Below are 23,199 nucleotides of genomic sequence, written 5' to 3'. Positions count from 1 at the left end.
CTATCTACCTCAGATGCCACACTTTTTATATTTGCATCCTGTAACATTGGTGTTCTACCATCTTGTAACATTGGGGGTTCTAAAAACCATTATTTTCTCACATATATACATCTATTACCATTTATGTTCATATCAGTACAAATATATATGTACGTGTATATATGTACATATATATTTATCATAGCCTGACAAATCCAGAGTTAATAGTGGTGATTAAAGTACAAAAACACTTGAATAACACACCAGTGCTAATGACTAAACCAGTGTTTGCTAGTCTATCCTATATAATTGTCTCACTGCATGGTATGTTCAATGTTCTGCATCTTTCTATAAGTTGAACTTAATGACCAGATATTGTCAAAACTTGAGTTGCTAATTATGAGATGTCAAATGCACTGCACAATTAAGACCTTCATGTCTTAAACCTACGGCAACTGTTTTGACACACCTACTCTATGCTCCTCATCTGCAACAGGACAAGAATCTACAGGTTTGTATGCGCATCTCTGTCACTTATTTTGTCACAGAGCATACATCATCTGGTCTGGGTGTCCCAGATTAATTTCGTTAGGATGGAGCAATTATCTCTTCCTTTCTGATTGACCTCTTTGTAAATGAAGTGCAGTAAAGCTGGATAATTTTTCATGGATCTTTCACCTCTTAATTGATTCTACCCATTGCTTCTAAAAGAACAAAGTCATAAAACAGCTTTAAACAAGTAAAGATCAGCCTATTGCAATTCTAATTGACAGATCTGAGAAGCAAGATCTTGATAGTGTTCTCTCCTTTACCCTATTACTTGGATCACTTGGTTAGAACTGTTAATGATTCTCGTGAATCAATGTCTTTTCTAGGTACGTCTAATTTACTGCATTCGTGGATAAATACAGATGTTTTCTGGATAGCTCTGCCTCATTTCACCAGACTGCTTGTCTGAATCAAATTTGCTTCAATTCATCACCAACAAAGCAAGAAATAAAATAATCAACATTTACTCTCTCTTTCAGCAGACTGGTGCTGAAACAGAATAACCAAATGCTGATCAATGCAAAGACCATCTTCTACTGTTCTCAAGGCGATGCCACTATGTAGGTTCAGGGACTCAACGGGCATGCATAGGTAAGATGGGAAGGGCATAGAATCGGGTGCTGGCAAGAACTGTGTTCCACTAGTACATGGGTCCAAGTGCTTATTATTACATATCTATATTCATTCACACACAATCAGGTGATGGGGCTCTCTACTCTCTGGCTTTTCATTGTCTGAAATCAAGTTTGTCTCCGGAATGCTTTTATTTTAGTAACAGAAGTAGTTTGACAATTGACTCCACAAGAACAGATTAATGGCTCATACACCAAAGCCATCTGTACACTGGAAAGTAAATCACAGAGATAACTGGTTTGGACCAAATAAAGATTAACAAAAGGTACTTTCTAAATTAATTCATATTAGAAACCTTCGGTGCATTTCAATTGCTATCATAGTAATAAATTTGCTATTTTAATTACTTTTAATTGTTTAGGAACTCCATAAACAGATAATGAATTCACAGATATCTACCAAAGATTATATCCTGCAATGTTTTTCTTGCATATTTCATTTATTTCCTTAAGTAAACACGGTTTTTGTATCTTTTCTCTTTAAAAGAAAAGGAGAAGCAGGCACATTTTAGTGAAACCAAATTTCTACTTATCACTTAACTGTTTTATTTTTAACCTTTTAAAAATGAAGTCATTATCTCTTTGTAAATATCGTTTTAGGGAATGTATTTTAGTTGGCTTATGCCTTGACTTGAGACAGTTTCAGTAGCAAAATGAAAGGGCTTCTACTAAGGGCAAAACATAGTATAAACATCACTGCATCTAATACTGTCATAATGGACTATTCAAGGATAACAATCCAAGGCCTCTAATAGAAGGGGTTCAAAGCTGGTAAGTTACAAATTTAATTCTCTAAAACATAGCTGTAAAATATTGCCCAAAATATTATATACAGCAGTTACTTAATTGTGTGCAAATTGGTAGATTAAGAGTGCCAAGAATATGACAAACGTTTTAAGCTTAGAAACTAAAACAAAAATTCCTAACTAATTTATACAGAGTCATACGGCAGCATCACAGCACAGCCTGCATATTTCATTAGATAATTAATCAGCTTGTTTTGAATATAGAAAACAGCATGAGTACAAGTCAGCTTGCCATTTACCACGACTCTCACTAAACTAATTGAAAATTTTTAGAGGAGGAAAATCACAAAAAAAAAAAAAAAAAAGGTAAATATCTACAACTCTCACATTTTGCCAGATACACAAAGGGGTAGTAGATGCCCTATTTAATCTCATGTTCATAGAAAAAAATATTTTCTTTCAAAATAAGGTGAAATCCAATGACTTCAGAGATGAATACCTATATTAATCAGCATGATCTGCTAGAACATATTATAGACTTACTTAAAGTTATTTTCCTACAGTTGAAGGGACTGAAATATTCCCAAACAAAACCTAACGGTGTTCGACTTTGCCAAGATTTCACTTTTGGGCTTACAGATCACAGTTTTCCATCTGTGTCTTCTTACAGCCTGTCCTCGGGTAAGTGGAAAGAGGGGAAAAGGGGTGAAAGAAACTAGGGTCACTTCTTAAAAGGTCATGGATTGTGAGGAACCAGATCACTGGAAGATGTCATTTCCTCTTTCCTCCTTGTATAACCTGTCACCTGATATGGACACATTGGGGGGTCAAAGATCTAGCATAAGCACTGTAAAGAGCAGAGAGCCCTGCTCTTCCACTGTAGATGACATAAGTGTGCTTACGCATGTATGCTTAAGAAAATTAACACATTTTCTAAATGATGTTTCATTGTTTTTTGTAGTTGTAAGTTTTTGTACCTAGTGGCTGATTATATTTTATGAAAAATATAATGTTACTTTACAACCAGTAAAGGTTCTAGAAACAGAAGATGTATTTTCTTATTAGTGGCATGTTTCCTTTAAATATAAACCAAGGTTTATATTTCTAAGAAATATAAAAATGCACCAACTTAAACAGAACAAATTCATTTTATGTATCAGGCATATAAGTTGATTTATGACCATTTTAAATCATAGGAAAGAGATAATTTGGTTTGATTTTTGAGAAAAATATTCATAGTTGAATCACATTAGTTCATGTGAATAAGGCTGATTTTGAAAGTTAAGAAAAAAGACGTGTGCTTGCATCTTTTTAGTATAGCTTTTCTTATGAATTATGCTATATCATAGGATGTTACCAATGTAATTAATATCAAACATTACATTAAAAAACACAAATCAAACTAAACAGATCATTGAAATAATTCTTAGAATGAGAAATCAGATCTGGGAATCGAAAAAATTAAAATTAAACTGAAATATGTCATTCTCTTTTTCCTTGAAGAAAGGGAACGAAATGACCACCAGCGGTAGTGCTGTTTTTCATAATTACCTCTCAAAGGTATTTTGTCATTAATGTCCACAGGACATTATTAGATCCCCTTCTTGTCAACAGTTCATACTTTACTTAACCTGAGAATTCCCATGCAATGGATTCTACAACTAAGAGATTAAGAAACAATCTTTGACATAATCATATGCATACTTTTGAAAATTCTCAGGTAGTCAGTATAATAAGTTGCAATAATATGGGTATAGCAATTTATTGGTGATTCTTTAAAGTCACATTCTTAAATTCAATGGTTTACCTATAAAATTTCACAAAACCATTCAAAATTTTAGTGATATGAGCTCTGTGAAAACCCCTCGCCTATATACAATCAAATTTACAATGAGTGAAAGAAAAGAAACTAAGATATCAATGGATTTTATTATCTGTAAGACACTGAATAATGCCCACATAAGCCCTCCTGTCCTTAGAAAATACTTCATACTGTTTTGTTTTCTCGGGAATTAATCTAGAGAGGTATTTATGGCAGTCTATCTGGAGTCACCAAATAAAGACAAAAAAAGAGACAAAGCCCAAACATGCCATCTCTTCCTACTCAAGCACTAATGTACCTGTTAGCCAAAGAGGTCCCATGGGAACCCCTAAACAACACAGATAATTGCCAGGGCTATAGGGTACTCTCTGCAATCTCGCAGCAAGGGCCATAGGTGAATGCAATATCCACACAACTTGTTGAACATCGAGCTGCCATCTTGGTGCTCACTGAGTGTTCACAGTTGCGTGTGTGTGTGTGTGTGTGTGTGTGTGTGTGTGTGTGTTTCTGATCCTTGTGCCTTTTTCAGGGGCTCTTTTACTTCCCATTGTTTGTTTTGTCCAATCCCCATGTGTTTGTTTTTGTCTTATCTTTTATTTTATTATCATCCCTAAGAAGGCTAACGGATAATAACGAATGAGAAACAGCAATGAATTTTGGGGGAGGTGGAAAGAAACTGGGATGAGTAGAGGGCAGAGAAACTGTAAGTAGGATCTATTATGTGAGGAAACATAACGATTTTCTACAAATGGGGGAATCGACTATGATTAATATGTAAATGTGTTATGAAAAAATACAAGAAATTTATACTCTATCAACAACACCTTGCTTACTTCCAAAGCCAGCACTTCTCACTGCATCAGGGTCTGATTTCCCAACACAAGGTTCTCACCAGCCCTTCAGGGAAATCTTTACTGACCCAGGCCAGATCATCATCTTTCTCTAAACACAGCCTGAACTTTGCTCTCTTATTTTTTTTTTTAAACCATGATTTAATTTTATGTAATGGATGTTGCGATGTGGTGGTCACAGTCCCCTTGGTGAAGGACAAAAGAAATTATTTTACCAGATGCTGAGATAGCTGCCAAGAAGCAGAACTCACTTCCCTGTTCCATCAGAATTTTTTTTTTGTCTGAAAAATGATATTCCTTCCTAGTGAAACTTACAGTCAATATCTGGGAGACATTGAAGTGTAAAATTCATTTCAATAGAGGATAACATTGGAAGTTCATTAAATGGGGACCATTCCCTGGAGACGGCAGAAGATTCCAACACGACGGCATCACAGCTCTATTTCCCAGATGCCCACTTTTGTTTGTTCTCCTCTTCCGGGTTTGTCTAATCTCAAGCCCACCCCTAATCAAGCTCCTCACGCCAAACTCCATCTTGCTGACTGCTTCTTAGTGAGCCCGATTTGAGAAACAAACCATTACTTCTTCATGAAGTTTCAGTTTTTAGCTGAATTCCTTCCCAGTGCTCTCCAGGACAACAGAGCAGTCCATGGGCTATTTTTTTTTTTTTTTTAAATAAAGTATCGTGTATGTATACAGATTCCTCACCACAAGTCCATATGCAGTTGTCATTATATGGTAGCAATTTAAACAGGCAGTAGGGTGGGAAAATTAGCAAAGAATGGAAGGCTAGAGCAGGCTCCTTGAATGCTGATTGGTTTTAGATTCAGCAGAAGACCACAAAGAGCGCCTTATAAGCCTTCTGCAATGTTAGTCAAACTTCATCATCTGATGTAGGACCACTTTTAGTACAGTTGATAACTGAGTCCTCAGCGACATCTACTAAATATCGACTGCACAGCATCTTTCAACAGTGTCAGTTGTGAAAAGCTCCAATTTCTGAAACGTCTTCCAGTAATAAGATTTTTTTTTTCCAGGTGGTTTTAGAAATGTCTGGCTTCTCTAACTGACTTCCTGACATGCATTTTTTCAGAACATATTAACTGTAACAAAAGCTGACTAAGGAAGGCATTTCAATTATCAGTTAAAAAAAAAATAATGAAAGCTAGCATTAGACTAAGCTACAAATTCATAATTATCATTTCTTTTGAAATACTCATTAAATTGACCAAGTGTGTGTTGCAAAATATGGACGGTCACAAGATCCCACATCTACTGATGAACTTAAAATATACTAATGCCAAATTTAAAAAGGAAAGTTCAGATATTTCAAAAATATCATTGAATATAAATGACCCCAATAGGACCATAGGGAATGACTCTACTAGGATGTGTGGCCTTGTTGGTGTAGGTGTGGTTCCTTTGGAAGAGGTGTCTCACTAGGGGGTGGGCTTTGGAGGCTCAAACCCCTTCACTTCTTGCTGCCTGAAGTTCTAGATGTAGAACTTTCAGCTTCTTCGACAGCACCATGTTTGCCTGCATGCTGCCATTATTCCCAATATGACTACAGTGGACTAAAGGGCTTAAATTGTAAGCCACCCCCCTAATTGTTCTCATTTATAGGAGTTGCCATGGTTATGATCTCTTTCCAGCAATAAGAACCCTAACTAAGACAATCATATTCTATGCAGTAAAAAATGTCTTAAGCAATATACAATATCATAACAACCACATTCATTATTTTTAATGTCATGTAGAATATGGTCATAAGAAATACTATTCAGTAATTTAACAGTAGTTTCTCACTCCTCCTTTAGAGTGTTCAACCAAACAGTTTGAAGTATGACAGTTTAAACCAGCTTAGAACACACCCACTTTTACTTTCCCTGCCAGTACTATGGGGATATTAATAACTATACACGACATTTAACAAGTAATAAGAGAAATAATTTAACAAAAGTTAAATAATCAAAATGCTGGCAAGACAAAAATCTGTGTAGTTGCATTAACTAAACAGTCAAGCAAAACCACTAACTAATACAGTCCAACATTATGAATTCAGTAAAATCCGGCCGCACATACCTGCTTGACCAGTGGTGATGCTAACGGCAGCGAAGAGCCTCTGCGACCTGCTTAAGTCTGAAACTCCATTTACAGCTTCAACTTCGAAAGTGTAATTTGCATGGGCAAGCAGGTCCATGACAGTGACATAGTTATCCTCTAATCCCGTCTGCTGGGGCATGTATCCAATGTTACTTCCGCACGGCACACATTCTCCCTGTTCCCAGCTGCACCGCTTACACTGTATTCTGTAGGTGACATCGTTTCTTCCCCCGTTGTCAGCCGGAGGACTCCATTCCAAACTTACAGTCGTTTGATTGATGTTGAAAATAAGGTTCTGTGGTGCAGAGGGAGGCCCTTTGGAAGCCAAGAATAAATAAACAAGTAGGCAAAAGAAGAAGAAAAGTGTATACAAACAAAATGAACACTAGCATCTATGAGGAATATGAAAATAGAACATGGCTAACATGATTTCTTTCACATAAGCACTGAATTGTAGTTAGTAGAGAAGTTATATAAACCCTCCATGAATTCACTTGACAAGAGGCTTCATTTCATTTCTGTTTATGTTGAACAAGCACAGAGCAACAACTGTCTTTCTATTTTTTGCCACAGCCATTCACAATGTTTCTTCTAAGGAATTAAGAAAGTAGGCAAACCCAAGGAAAACAAAGCTATGTGATAGTTTTCTTTGGAGCCGTATCACAGTAAACATCCTGACTTCATTCACACTATGCTCAAGAGATACTGATAGCAATGAGTGGTCCTGCTTTCTATTTTGGCCTCTCAAATATTCATTAATTTTGCAGTACCAAAATGGAAGATTGGTTCTTGTTTATTACCGAGATTTTCATTCAGAAAACACTACTATTTAGTCACATTTGGTCCACTGTATGACCAATAATGTGTAATATTTTCTAAGAAATACTATATATGAAATGTGAGTAAATGCCTCTTAAGTGGTGAGAGGTAACGCGATACTAATATTTCTATTAAACTAAATCTGTTTATGGAAAACTATTTTTTTTAATTTTTTATTGGTTATTTTGTTTATTTACATTTCAAATGTTATCCCCCTTCCCAGTTTCACCTCCAAAATGCCTCATTCTAAGCTCCATCCCCCTGCATCCATGAGGGTGCTCCCCCACTGTCTACCCCCTACCCCTGCCCTAGCATGCCCCTTCACAGAACCAAGGGCCTCCTCCCCTCAAAGTTTCAAACTTAAGGCCTGCCTAAGTGATGCTCTTTTTGAGTGCTGCAAACGAACGGAAGGGAGATCTAAGACACTCTTTCTGTGGCTTGAACTTACTCGTGCATGCTACGTATGGCGGATCAGAAGGAGCTCTGTAGTACCCATCTTCACATTCACACCTCGATGATCCTTCTCGGTCAGAGAAACTATGGGTTGGACACCGAGAACATTGGAGATCCTGAGAGGAGGACTTGTAGAACCTGCGGCCACAGGCTGGAGAGGAGAGAGAGAGGACAGAGTAAGGAGAAGTGGGCCCAGTACTGACTGTGACGTGTGGAGCTATTCAGGAAAAAAAAAAAAATATGAGATTGTATTTCTTTTGTGAATAATAAACTTCCCATGGCCTAATATATGCTTTAATACGTTGCCACAGGGGAAAACCATGATACGTTTTAAAACCAAAAAAAAAAAAAAAAAAATACAAATACACAATATAGAAAACATATACCTGCAGCTGGGCTCAGTACAACGCTAGATATTAGAACACTGAAGAGTCGAGGGATGGACTCAAGTAAAAACGTAGCACCTTCACATCAGCATTTGTACTGCATATCACTAATAAGGATACACAAACTCCCATCTGGATATGACTGAAATGCTTTGCTCTGAATTTCCGGGGACTCTAAGCCTCAAGTTGATCACATGACAGTTATACAGCAGGCTCCTCTCCATGATCGAACCATTTTTGATAAAGAAATACTTTTTTTTTTTTTGATATTTTATTTACATTTCAAATGCTATCCCGAAAGTTCCCCATACCCTCCCTCCCCCCCACCCCCCGCTCCCCTACCCACTACTTGGCCCTGGCCTTCCCCTGTGCTGGGTCATATAAAGTTTGCAAGACCAAGGGGCCTCTCTTCCCAGTGATGGCCAATTAGGCCATCTTCTGCTACATATGCAGCTAGAAATACTTAAATATCAAGTGTACAGGATGACAGGTCATTGCAGAGAAAGTCAGATAGGACCTGGAGTGGATGGCACTCCTGTTCTCCTGGGCTCAGGGAGGTGTAGTGTTCAGGAAGCCAGCAGTGGCTCTAGGCAGTGAGCAGAGTGACATTGATGCTTCAGCTCCTTCTCCAGCTGGCTACTGTAACTCACTGAGACCCCACTGTGTAAGGTACCCATGCTGCTATTAATCTTCTCAGATATTTTATGAGCTCATAATTACCTTCAATTCAAATTTTGCAAGTTGAAATTTTTTATTATTTCAGCACCGTGACTATTTCTTAAGGCTACTCTAAATATATGAAATATTCTTTATATTTATTAAAATAATACCTAAGTACTTTAAGTTTATTGGAAAACAGCTATATCTAAAGAAACATTAGTGAATATTTGACACCTGTTTTAAAATTTTAATCTTATTTTTGTGTTATTTTAAAATGAGATCACTCTCTGCGTGTCCTATGTAGACCAGGGTGGCCTTGAATTTGTAGACAGCGGCCTGCCTCTGCCTTCCAAGTGCTGGGGAAAAAGGCACGTGCCAACACACTCAGCTCTAAAGCTTTAATCTCTACTTGAAGGTTTAGTTTGATCTCCTTTTGTGCTATTCAGAAGAAAATAAAATTTAATTTAATTCGAGTAGGAACTATCCTACCAGGCTGTCATATTTCCAAAACGTTTGAGTTATAATTTGCTTTTGTATACATGCTCAATGTTTTTGTATATAGCTTTGAAGTTGTGAAAGGCTTAGTATTATTTAGGTTTTGAGCAATTAATGCTGTTTACAAGATAAGCATCTTACGCAACATACATTTAACTTATAGACATACGGACAATCAATAGCACCTTCATCTTGCTGTAAATGTAAGATCCACTATTGTCCTCAGAACCTGATCCTCTAAACTGTGTTTTCCAGTACACACAAGTGGAAAATGGGAACAATCACATTAGACAAAGACACACAACGCAGCCTTAAGTAGTCTCAATAGCAATTATTACACACTCGAGGTACAGAGAAAACAGGGCAGCTCCACGGTACCAAGTCGCAGCAAAATTAACGACACATGAAGATTTAATCTTGCCCTATTGAAGATGTTCCCTGGTAAGACAGAGTCTAGTATAAACTTCTCAGACCCCCCCACACAAAACTGTTACTTTATAAACATTCACTGTATCTTGTTCCGTGCCCCATCTGCATACAAGGATTAAAAGATACCATGTGAGAACAGAGAGAAGGCACCGCTTCTTGAAGCAGTGAGGCTTAGAAATGTCCGAGAGAGTCTCTTCGTGTCACTGATATCATTTATTTTTAACAGACTGTGGTGGAGATGGAAAGCATGACGGCGACCACAACAGCACTTTGACTTGATATGTAGCAGGTAAGGATTTCAGGGAGCAAGCGAAGGCTCACTGGTGGAATCCCTACCAACCTCCGTGTTAGAAAGTCAAGTTCCCGATGAACACTCAGGATGTTGGGAATGTATCTATAATATGTAATGTTGAGAAATTTAAAAGTCTTACTGCTCATCTTTCAAATTGCATTAAATTGTATTTCCCTTTTAACAGATGGGAAAACAGATTTGAAGCAAAAGTAACCTGAATTCTTCAAATAATTCCATTTGCCTGAGTTAAAACTGGATTTAGAATACAGGTCTGCACACATAAAACCATATGCTGTTCACGACAGGAATCTCAGTTTGGTGCTGGCTCTCAAGAATTTTAGTTACTCTAAGTAATCTTGTAATTTTCAATAGATATTTATTATCTCTTTTATGCACTGCTACTAAGTTACTACTATTATTTTGGTTTAGAAGTCTATGTAATAATGCTCTAATACATTTTAATGAAAGATATTAAATAGACCATCTCAATTTCACTATGAATTCTGGCACTGCACAATTATGGAATGCATTCATGGCTATAATTAAATAAGGGTAATACTAGAAAAACGTTCGTAATTCTTTCCTTTGAAGTAATATTTGGTTGTAGTGCAGGTAACATTGAAAATTATAAGTTGTAACAAGTAAGTTTATCTAACCTCAAAGGAAACTATCAATTTAGAGTTATTAAAAGTAAGTACCAATTCTTTAGAGGCAGCATATTAAAATAAAAGCAAGAGCATGTAAAAGAAGAACCTTTATATCTGGAGATAACAGTGAGCAAGTGGGTGGTAAAAATCCTTGGGAAGGAAGTAACAGATGTTCTTAAAATTAGAAACTGAGATAAGATATCTATGTAAAATAGCTAAAGTCAAATACTCGATGAGATAAACTTTTAAAGTAGCCTAATCTAGCAGGAACATGAAACAGAATTCAATCTCCCAAATTCTACAAAAATGGCTGCACAGGAACTCTGGCAACTTTTCTCTCTGAAAATGCAGGTGGTTTTCTAAACTGCACTAGGACAAGATTTCAGAGGTAAACACATGCAAATGCACGAAGGGACATTTTCTATACAAGGAAGTATGGATCCTATAAGAAAAACTTCATAGGAACTGTGAAATAACCACTTAAAATTTTCTTCTCTTCTTTTTACATCTAAATTAGCTCCGTGAAACTTGAACTCAAAGCCACTTTTAATGGTGTTTAATCCTATAGAAAAATAAATTGCAATAAGAAACATACCTATTTAATGTCCTGCCTCTTTTAGCTTCCCCTTTTTGCAATTGAGCATAAGCTTAAAGTATCATAGTGCCCCATTCATTGAGAATGAGGATATGTATAAAAATTGTGTCAGATATTTGATTGTCTATATAAAAATAAATTCTCACCTATGATTTTAACAACAGTTTTCTGTGTTATGGCAAAGCCCTGAATTAGGTTCTTTTGATTGATCTTTCTGTCCTTGAGCCCTTATATGAAAAAATAAATTTACTCTCCTAACTCAATTTTTGTGTGCTAAGTGAGTTTTGATTATTTTTTTTTCTGTTTCTTAAACAGAAAACCAGATGAAGAAAGAGTCTAGGGAAGTTCCATATACTAGACTTCAAGAATTTTCTCTGCAATATCTACAAAATTTTATGACAGCGTACAATAAGATCTGTTGTTTGCTGCCATGAAAATAAAACCCCTAGACTTTAATATTGAATTATTTTAATGACAATATGTCCTTCTATATAGCAAACTTATTCAAATAATATTTGCACCTCAAATTCCTTTTTAAAAAAAAGCACAAAAAGGCAGTCCGGTTTAGCACTTATAAAATAATTACATAAGGAAAGTATTATTTATTTTTTTTTTAAAAAAAGTATTATTAATGAACCCAACTTCTAAATACAAAAATAGTGAAGACAGTTGATTCTATAAGCCTGTATTTGGTTCTCCTTCTGCATTCCTACTAATCACATTACCACAGTTGCCTTCCCTGGATTCCAGGTGTTAGAGCAATGAGCGCCCTGGCCTCTGAGCTGATTTCTGTCTAACACAGTCAGCAGAACAATCAGAGCTCTGTTTGAAAGAATGTGTGCTCTAAATGAACATTCCTTAAGTCCACACAAAAACACTAAGCATCGTTCACTCTGCTCCAGGCAAGGCAAGAAAGCTAAAATGGCTCCTCACCCTTCCACACCAGTGCTCACACATCAAGACTGGGTTTGGTTCTTTTACTTTATAACCCATGGATATCTAATTATTTAGTGGATGAACAAGGCTGGAACAATGGCAATATCAATGGTCATGTTAAAGTGGGAGGGGGGAAACGTCGTGGCATCCCACCCATAGACAAAGAACTACCAGAAGATAACAGACTGGTAGGAGAAAGAAAGTCACCCTTTCCCAGGGATAAGCATCTATATTAGTTATCCAAGCTGAGTTATCAGCCTTGAACATATCACCAACAGAACTAGATTCAGCAGGTTATATTTAGATATAGCTCTCTCTCTCTCTCTCTCTCTCTCTCTCTCTCTCTCTCTCTCTCTCTCTCTCTCTCTCTCTCTCTAAATATCAATGAAAAGAAAGTTATCAACTTGAGGGGAAATGGTAGGATGTGAGAGAGAGAACCTGGGAGAGAGGATAGGGAGGAGTAGGGAGTAATGTAATTCTATTTCATTTATTACACATTGAAATAAATAAATGAACAATTACATATATAAAGGTCCTCTTTATACAATCCACTGAACTTAAGGATGTTCAGGGAAGACTTTCTGCTTGGGAGTGGGCACATCCACCTATGTCAGGCACACTTGACATTACCCTTGACATTTGACTAGAAATCCATATCTTGTTTGGAGACTCACATTGACTGTACATTAGGAGAGTTTTGAAAGGACACAATTTCCTTGACTAAGTAACAGTTATTAAAGCATGATTGGGGCCTGGATATTTCTGTTTTCAAAATTATTAATGTATATTCACTTTATGAAATGGTGGGTTTAGGGGCTTGTTGACTACACATGTAGGCTTGAAAAGCCAGGCACAGTGGCATTCCCTTATGATCCCAGGGCTGGCTAGTGGAGTCAGTAGGACCATAGGAAGCTTGCTGGCCTGACAACACAGCCAAACAGGCAAGCCCCTCTTTCAAAAGAAAAAAAAAAAAAGTGGTGAGCAAGCCAGAATGATGCTAGCTATCGACTTTAGCCTTCCACACACACACACATCTGCGTACACATGAATATATCACAAAGAAAATTGAAAATCAGAGTAGATTTAATGTATGGCAATTTCACGCATGTCACAGTCTTTGCTCATATTGGATATTTCTGTGTTTTAAAGTGAATCACGTATTCATTACCAGCTTCTGAAGATCCTGTGTAGTTCTTAAAATTATGGAGGTTCGTGTAAGATGCACAACAGAAAATAATCTTACCTCAATTTAAAAGATCATGATTTAGAGTAACAAACTCCCCAAACCATAAGACTTTAAGAAATATTACAAAATAAAAACACCCCTATAAGCCAATCAAAATTGGAAACAAATAACTATTATGAAATGAAAACACATACGAGGAAATCACAGAAAATAAATATTTCTGTACAGAAGATATATAGATGCTCATAGGCACATACAAGGATGTGGAAAAGCATTCACTAGAGAAGAGTGTGTCACAGGCATATGAGACCCATCTACATTGAAGAAGAGGGCTGCAGTGGCAAAAGCTATTTAAAAAGAGAGCTGGAAAAAGGCATGAGGGTGGGAAAATTACATGGGAGGGGCATCCAGAGGAGCTGAAGGGGGCCTGGGGTGGACGTAATCAGGCATAGCATTACCGCAGGATAAATATAAAAGCAAAACTAAACACGTCAAAACCACCAGAAGAAAATTAGCAACAAAACAGAGAAATGGGAAGTAGAGTATGTGGCTCTACCACGACCATGAGGATGTGACAGTTCCTCACATGGATAAGTGCTGTAACCATGAAATGTAATGGGGTATATGCATTTATCAAAAACAAACAAACAAACAAACAAAAAAAAAAAAAACTTAGCACCTCTAAATACGGACACACACAGGGCAGTACAAATAACCTGACACACGAAGGAATGAAGTTCCTGACTATTATATATGCAAATCCACTTTTGGGAAATATCCAAAGCTGGTAAGCATCTACTGACAAATGTAGATTTACGGTCATGGGGAACAGCAACAAGCAGAAGTCAGTGCTGTTAGTGGGAAGTGTTTCATGGTGGGGATGCCAATGGCCTAATAGTAATGTGCAGTGGCTATGCTATGGGACACTTCAATTATGACCTTCAAGAGTTGCTCTATATGGCATAGGAACTGTATTGCATTATAGCTTTGATAATTAAGTCTTATAATAATACAACTTCATATCTGAATGTTCCAGCAGACAAACTTTAGGGAAAATACAATGATTTAACTGGTCATATAAATTCTTTTTCAACAAATATACTCTGTATGTGAACATTTATAACGTATTTATATGTAAGAAATTACTAGCAAGTCACGAAAAACTTACATCATCAACATCATTCCCCATATCCTTATTCAGTGTGCAGTTTACAGTGGCAGAGCTTAGCTCTTTATCTGTACAGAAACTTATGATGTAAAGGAAATGATTAACAGTCCAAATTTAAAGTCATGATTCTATAGTGCAACTTTAGTTTAAGTTTTCCTCTTTGGCTTTGCTATAGTGTCTTATATAGGCTGAACTCGTCTGAGACACACTAACTAGCTGAGGTTGGAGCAACATCAAACATCCAACATCCAGTCGTCTGTGTTTACGTCTGCTGGGCTCAATCACGAACCACAGTGTCTGGAGAGACCTTGGATCCATCAGATTAGAGCTGGATGTGAGCGAGTAGCTGACCTCATCATGCACAGTCTCCTTGTTTCCCCGTTACTTTGTGAGGCAAAGGTCCTTTGCTTCCCCTGCACCATCCACACTCCAACTCCCCATGTGCTAAGTGAATAAAACTGGATTCCTCTTGCTCAGACCCCACTCCATTTCTAGACCTGGGATTTTAAGCACAATTGAAATTTCTCTAAAGGAATTTTGTGTGTGAGTGTGTGTGTGTGTGTGTGTGTGTGTGTGTGTGTGTGTGTGTGTTAAATATGAGGGTTTGCAGATGTTTCCGGCCACAGTAACACAGCTGCAAAGAGTTTATTAATTATGAACTAAAGGATTGTTCTGTAATTGAAACTTTCTGGCCTTTAATATTATTTCAGAATCTATGTACATACATGGCCGGCTCTCTAATGAATGCCATCATTTTATTTATTGCAGATGGATTTTTTTTTTTTTTTTGCTTAATTCAGGACAGGGAGTTTGTTTCCATAGGAGCTTTCAAATATTTGTGTCATGTTAATATCTCTGCTTCCATAAGGCGGAGGGGAAGCACAGCTTGCAGAAATAGTACTCCCTCTGCTCAACGTGCTGACCTCATCTGGAAGAGACAGATCCAGAATCTGTATTTTAATCCTATTGACAGGCCCGCAGTGGGAATAATTACAAAAAGTCAGCCTGCACTCCAGACCTCCTGTCATTGATAGGCTATGGTTTTTCACATGGAGAATGAACAGCGGGCAGGCAGGGAGGATAAGACCAACATGATGTAATGAGTACATTATGGTCTGTGAGGCACCATCCACATTACCCTATCACTAACTTGCAAAAATGTACAAAAGAGACCACGAAGAATATTCTGTTCGAGGAGAGCAGGTACTTAAGTGTCTGGAAACAATTTCAGAGTTTTAAGACTGAAAAGAATTATTCATTGCAGGGAACCTAGTAAGTGCACCAATGTCTGTTACTTATTTTGGTTATTTAATTGAGGGTTTAATGTATGTATGTTATAGGGTGGAAATGAAAACAATAAAGCCTGGAAGCTTTATTTTTAAAATAGATGGTGTAAAGTGAAACAGATCTGCCTGTGAAGTATTTTTTTAAACTAAATTATCGATTTGGATGTGATAAGTTTGCTAAGATGCAATGTTTAAGCATTCTTTTTGCCAGAATATCATTGTGATTAGAGCGTCACTCTCACAATGGTAGAAAAACAGAATTAAAACGTGTGGTTGAAATGTTCTAGTTCCTTTTTTTCTTCTTTATTTTCCCCTCTAAATGCTAGACCATGACAGAGAGGTAATGCGATGCAGAGAAAGAGAATTCGATTTTAAACACCTGTGTTCAAATCTTACTTGACCATGAAAGAATGTACTTGAGGGGAACTCATTTAACACTAGGTTCCAATTTCCTCTGTTGCTCTGTTATTAACCCTAAAATACTAAGTATAAAATATTTGTGGGTTTGGTTGTTCTATTTAATTCATTTTCACGATGTCACATATCTCTTTGGAAAGGCTTAAGGAGAACGGAGCACTAGTTTGCCTAGCTGCCAAGTGACCCAATAACCAATTAATTGAAATGGTTTCTTTAAAGCTGTGAATATTTCTATTCCATCCTGCCTGCGCATCACGGAAAGTGGTATGCAAATGCAGGGCATTTGCTCAGTCTCTCAGCAAGAATGTGGAAGAGAAGGGCTGTCTTGCATGTACACATCAATTTCCCTTACAATCCCTGGCTGCCTATCAAGTCTTCCAGTCTATCACATCAAGCTCTCCAGAGCCACTATTTAAGACTCTTTTCCAAGATCTGAATGATCTTGGAACTCTTGTACGTAAAAATTCAGAAATATCTCATTAAAAATCATAACAACAACAAATCAGCTCCATTAAGAAGAAATATTGAAAGTAACATGCCTTACCCCTTTGAGTCTCACTCGCTAGTATTCATATGTCACAGTCTAGGACTGCAATTTTCAATTCATTCTCTCTCTCTCTCTCTCTCTCTCTCTCTCTCTCTCTCTCTCTCTCTTTCTGTGCATGTGTGTGTTTGTGTGTGTGTGCATGCGTGCACATGCATGAGTATGCACATACATGCATATATGTATTTAAAATTATTTAATATCAAGTCTTGGTAACTGCACTAAAAAGTATAATTCAAAATCGAGGAATGTTACCTCTACTCAGAGTCTATAGTAAACTGTATTATTATGGATTTCTTAAGGATAAAACCTTAAATTAGGGCACCTAGTTTTGCACACTCAAATGTATTGATCTGTTGTAACTATGCAGTAGGTTTTATTTAAGACACAACTTTACTGTTATTCACAAAATGACTTTTTTTCTAAGTGTGGGTGAACAATAAGCTGGGACAGTTCCATACAGCAGGCAGGGTTTTAGTCATGGGCACAATTTACTGCACTGCATTCACGATACTGCCAAGGTTCCTTTCAAATAGAATGTCTGCCATATAGCTTACAAATTCTGTGATATTATCCATTCCTCTTATTACAAAATACTGAGAAAGGTCAGGCAACACAGACTATCTACAAAAATATCTAACTTTTCTGAGTGAGAATTCCTCCTTTTAAAGAGAGGTGCACATTACATAATAACTTTTATAGAAATACTTCTGAAAGGATTATATTTGTGTTTTAGGACCGGCAAAAGATCTCAGCAGGTGAAGGCACTTGCTGCTGAGCCTGAAGAGCTCAGTTGGAGCCCCCAGAGCCCACATGACAAGAGGGAATTGAATCCTACAAGTTGACCTCTGTGTCTACACATGTCACAACACACACACACACACACACACACACACACACACACACACACAGACTGAATAAATAAATAATAAAACTTTGAAAAGAGTCTAAAAGCCTACAATTACATTACATTACATTTTAAATTTTACATTAGCTGCTGCTTTCATGGCTAAAAGGCAGTGGAGTATGGGCTAGGGGTTTGACCCAGGGTTGAGCATGTGACAGGAGCATGTGAGGCTCCAGGCTGAGTATTCACCATGCCCCATGCCCACAATACGAGTACGGTGTCTGTTGCATTTACTATCTATATGTGCTTTACAAACTTGCTTATGTTCATAGAGTCCAATTTTCTAGCCTACAGTATAAAGATTAAGCTTAAACAAGATTGCGATGGATTAGGAGAGATGGTGAGATAGAAGACAAGGCACAGAATTTGATGTGGCATCATGGAATAAACACGCAATAAATATGTAACAATTATTACCTTCTAGTGTCAGTTTCTGCACAAGTGTTTGATCCCATCCAAATTTCAATTTTTTTTTTTTATTTGATGAATGGGATGTATGTCGGCTAACAGGTATGCACTTTGTACAGCAAGAGAGCCCAGTGGTTAACCAGATACAGCCAAGTAATTTATTCCCTGACTGAATAATTACTGTGTGCCAATGGTGTATCCACCACTGTGCTAGGCAATGGAGAGGAAGGCTGTCTCTAAAGAGCAGATATGATAACCTCTAAAAAGAACAATGTGTCACCATACAAACTACCTGCTTTATGGGGTGTGGGCAATTAAATAATAAGCTTATGTGCACTGAATTTCTAATAACTATAGGAGATGACAGATTCCATAAATTATATATTTTGTACCTAATACATATATTTTTACAATTGTCTAATTTTCTCTGACTTCAGTTGTGAGCAGAGACAACAGAGTCACCTTTGCTGCCAGAGTCATAGTCTACCATCAGGGCAGAGTGAGGAAATGACGCCGTGCAGATAGTCACGTGAAAAGCACACGTAAAGACTATCATTGCCCACTTATATTTAAACCAGAGCGCCATTTCTGATAGCTATTGGGTTTGTTTTCAAGGAGGCTTTTGGTGGGTCTAAGAATACGACAATAATCTACAAGAATAATCAATAATCTATAAGTTCATAATAATCTTAATAATCTATAAGTTTATGCGTATTGCAACTCGACAAGAAAACACACAAACGCATCTGTAATATGCTTAACTTTAGGAAAACAAATACTTTAACTCGGTAGAAAAATAGTCAAAATTAACAGTTTGTCCTTTCATGGTGTATTTGGATTATACATATTTATAGAAAGTACTGGCAGAATACAGAGCCAAAAGGAGAGTGACTTCTTCTGAATTTCTCAATGTACTCCCTTTGCTGGAAAGTGGGAAAGCAGTCCAGCATGGAATTTTCATAATCAGTTTGCTAGAATAATTTAAACAATGAATACAACAAAACATATTCGAAAGCAGTTATTTTTTGGAATCTTATGTTTGCCTTATTTAGTTGGTTATAAAATGTGAACCAATGCTAAGCCTTGTGAAGCAAATAACCCTAAAGCAGTTTAAGGCTGTTTGAACATGTGGAGAGATAAATAATCATTTCTGTTACGTCAGGGGGAAATTTTCTGGAGATCATAAAGAAATCCATTTACCCTGAAGCAGGACATTTTAAGAAGATGCATCAGGACAGTGAAGAGGTTCACTCATCCTTAATTCCTGAAAATAAAAGCAGAATAAATCTTTACAAAAAAAATGATATTTTGTGGTTCAATACTTTTTTGTTCAAAAAAGGGAGGTAGCTACAAATTTAAAAAAAATAAAGGAGAAAGAAAAGGAGAGAAGCAAGGAAAGAAGAAGAGAGATGGCCACAAACTCATACACATGTAGTCTTGTGAGATCAATGAAATGAGAGACAGTCAGTGTTCTCTGTCTTCATCCCACAGTTGTGACACTGAAATAGCAAACTAGGTAATCAATAGCTGGTTTTATCTTCATACCTAGCAAATATCTGACCCACTATTTTTCAGTTCTGTATACTGTGTATCCACAGCAATTTGCAAACACAAAAATACAGGTATATGAAGGGTATCATTCCAACTTGCTTTTAAAAAGTGCATACGTTAGAAAGGGCATACATTAGATACATAAAGAAGTACTCCCTGCTGGTTCATTCCATTTTTAAAGTAGTAACAACCAAGGATGTGAGAACTCCCTGTCACTTAAAAGCAACATGTCTTGTTCTTTCTGGCTTCCCGAGACTTCACTGACTTCACTGTGCAGTAACTAGTTCTTCAATGTGTGTCACCTACTTCACTGTGAGTCCTGATGGCGGGATTCTGCCATATGTACCCATGCGTCCTTGGAGCACACACTGGATAACCTATCCTCAGTAACCAATCTGTGCTCTTACCGCCAATCTAAATGACCAGCACCTTCAAGGATTATTTTACTGACTTCTTTTAACCACATGTTTCATTAAAAACCCGATCAATGGGACTGGCAGGTGATGTTCTGACTGGTGGCCAGGGAGGCATCAGCTACCTCAGGCAGGGAGTCAGCCACTGATTCTGCTTGTAATGAAACTTCCTGATACACTCACTGTCCAGGCCAACACCAGCACAGCCGCCGCCGAACGTGTGCTTTGCATGATTGCTAGCTAGCATGACTCCATAAGCCCATTTAACAGAACGGTATACATAAATGTGTGAATGACATGGAAAATACTTTATAAATGTAATTGGAACATCTTCCTTAAACATGGTGGAGAGGAATCAAAAAAGGGGAACAGTTCAGTTGCAAATCATAAGTGAGAAAAAAAAATGTTACTGGCTGCGGGGTCTATTTAAAAGTCAAGTGGTAAAAGAGTAACAGTTTGCCTGGGCTCTGGGTTTTTAAAAAAGACTATTTTCCCACAAATATAATACATCCAAACATGAGGGGGACAAGTCGTTTTAGATTAGCATTGTCACACAGTAAGTATATAGAAATTTTAGTTTTGTATTAAACTTGGAACAAGACAGGCCACTATTAAAATAAATTCGTATAATTAAGGTTTCTATTAGAAACTACAAAATATCACTAAAGCCCTTTGTTACGGAAACCCATTTGATTTATTTCTTTCTGGAACTCTTTAAAGCAATTATTGTAGAGTGAACAAAGGCTAATTTAAATACAATGGGACATTACATCTTTTCTTACCATTGATTATAGGCACAAGCACACATATACATCAATTTGCCCTTTTATATATTTGCATTTTTACCATTATGTCTCTAGAGTAAAAGGATTAATTTGATCTTTGCTCTATAATATATATATATGACAAAACATGGGTGGGCTAAAGCTATTTAAATGTCCACGTGCTAGGCCGTATTTGCAGGCTTACACTTGGACCAGGATAGCATAAATCCATAAAGTACTTTTGATCCCACGAAAGGCAATAACCAGCGCTACAAAGCATTGCATTCAGCACTAATGCATAGATGTAGAAAGCCTGAGTAACTGACGGGTTTTCTCATGGGAAAGGACAATAACGAAGACTGCATGCATCCGACGGAAAAACGTTCTCAATCATTTGTATAATTAAAAGGAAAACTGGATGGAACGACTTGTTTTATCTCTGTGGTAATGGTGCTATAAAACAGGATTATGGAAAGAGAGCTGAGAGTGTATTAAATTATCTTAATATTTTAATATGAAAGCAATCTAAAAGCTGAGTACAAATATGGAAATGTCCATCGGTAGGAACTAGAAGAGAGAAGATAGCTGGAAGCAGTTAAGACAGTGCACTCCTATGAAGAGGTGAAGATTAAAAAGTCAGTGGTAGCATTGAAGTACAAAGTCGTCACAGGCAGAGGCTGTGACATGGTGGCATGGGTCTAATAAACATTTAGCATAGACCTTATTAAATACAAGCTGAATTATCCTTTAAAGTCAATGTTCCTCCAAATATCAAAATCAGATACTAATAAATATATCTAAATAAACAATATATGCAGGTCAAGGTATGATTAGGGACTATGTAATTTTATGGGAAAAAAAAGAACTTAGCATTATGTACTTTCTGAAATAAGTACTTTGTGATTGAGTGAACATTACAGGGGAAATGAGGATTTAACAGTAGGCATTTTCCACTCTTGCTTTGATTTCACTATAGTGAACACAACACCAGTGGCAAAGTCAGAGGGGAAACCAGCTTTTAAAAAGAGGGAAAACATTCTAAACTAATGAGAATGCAGACATTCCCTTTGCAATGTTTGACATGATGATTCTGTAGTTTAAATTAGTAGATTTTACATAAAGTTCTTAAGAAATAGGCTAGCAGGTGAATTCTTTCAAGCTGTAGACGTTAAAGGACTATGTCTAGACATGATGTCAATAAAGGTTGCTATGTTCCTTTATTTCCAGACTTAAATTCTTCTTTTTATATAAACAGCATCCCAGTGTTATAAAATATTTCACAAAGCTAGAGTTCAGAGAAAATAGTGTCATACAAATAAGATGGATTGTTTTTGCTATCTGCATGAAACACTGGCCTTATAAGATGTACATCTAAGTTACTAAGTTACTCAACACTCATGAAGGTTTTCATGACTTAGAAAGTTTTCTGTTCACTCATGAAAGTATCCATGCACCTAACTGCATAGCCCTGTTTTTTAAGCTCTAATAACCTAACTGTTATATGTATGGTTAGTTGAACATTCTTCTTTCCACAAAGAAAGTTTAATATTTACATATGTTTATATAGTGACCATATCCTTATACCTATGATGCAAATTCATTAATTTTTTATTAAATTTAGAATCCATTTAAATAAAGTTATAAGCTCAAGATAACTGCAAATTTCTCAAAACTGTTCTCTTCTGAATTATCATATACATTTTACTCAGATAATACATATATTAAAACAACAGCCAAATCAGTTAAAGAGGCAATATATAATATTTTCTACTAAAATAGCTGTGAAATATAAATATATGATACAGGTATATAGAGGAATAGATAGTCTTTTACATATATTATCTGTAGTATATATTATATTAATTTTTATTTATTTATTATTCTTATTATACTGAAAATTACTACATTTTACTTTGATGCCAAAGGCAAAAATCAAAGTTACAGAGAACTTTATGAGCAATCATTTTCAATTTTTTTTTATATCAAAACATTTGATGCAAGAAAGCTATTTAAAGTGTGGACCAGCCAAGCTCAGTGGCATCCATTTTTCAATCTCAGCACTTAGGAGAAAGAGTAAAGAATCTAAAGAAAGTATAAGGTCATGTCTCAGAGAGAGAGAGAGAGAGAGAGAGAGAGAGAGAGAGAGAGAGAGAGAGAGAGA

General features: G+C 36.7%; 1 protein-coding gene across 5 annotated transcripts in view; it reads right to left on the bottom strand.

The window, feature by feature from the left end:
- Positions 1–23,199, bottom strand: part of Epha7 (EPH receptor A7) — a 162,882-nt gene that overhangs the window by 95,342 nt on the left and 44,341 nt on the right. For all 5 annotated transcript variants that reach the window (XM_021222224.1, XM_021222222.2, XM_021222223.2 and 2 more), the window contains exons 4-5: positions 7,950–8,105; positions 6,662–6,997 (exon numbers count right to left, since the gene is read on the bottom strand). In XM_021222224.1, the coding sequence (XP_021077883.1) occupies positions 6,662–6,997; positions 7,950–8,105 (492 nt within the window). The remainder of the gene's footprint in view (positions 1–6,661; positions 6,998–7,949; positions 8,106–23,199) is intronic.

This window comes from Mus pahari, chromosome 22, assembly GCF_900095145.1.
Source record: "Mus pahari chromosome 22, PAHARI_EIJ_v1.1, whole genome shotgun sequence".
Classification (NCBI taxonomy): Eukaryota; Metazoa; Chordata; class Mammalia; order Rodentia; family Muridae; genus Mus; species Mus pahari.
This window is presented reverse-complemented; position numbering and strand designations above follow the sequence as displayed.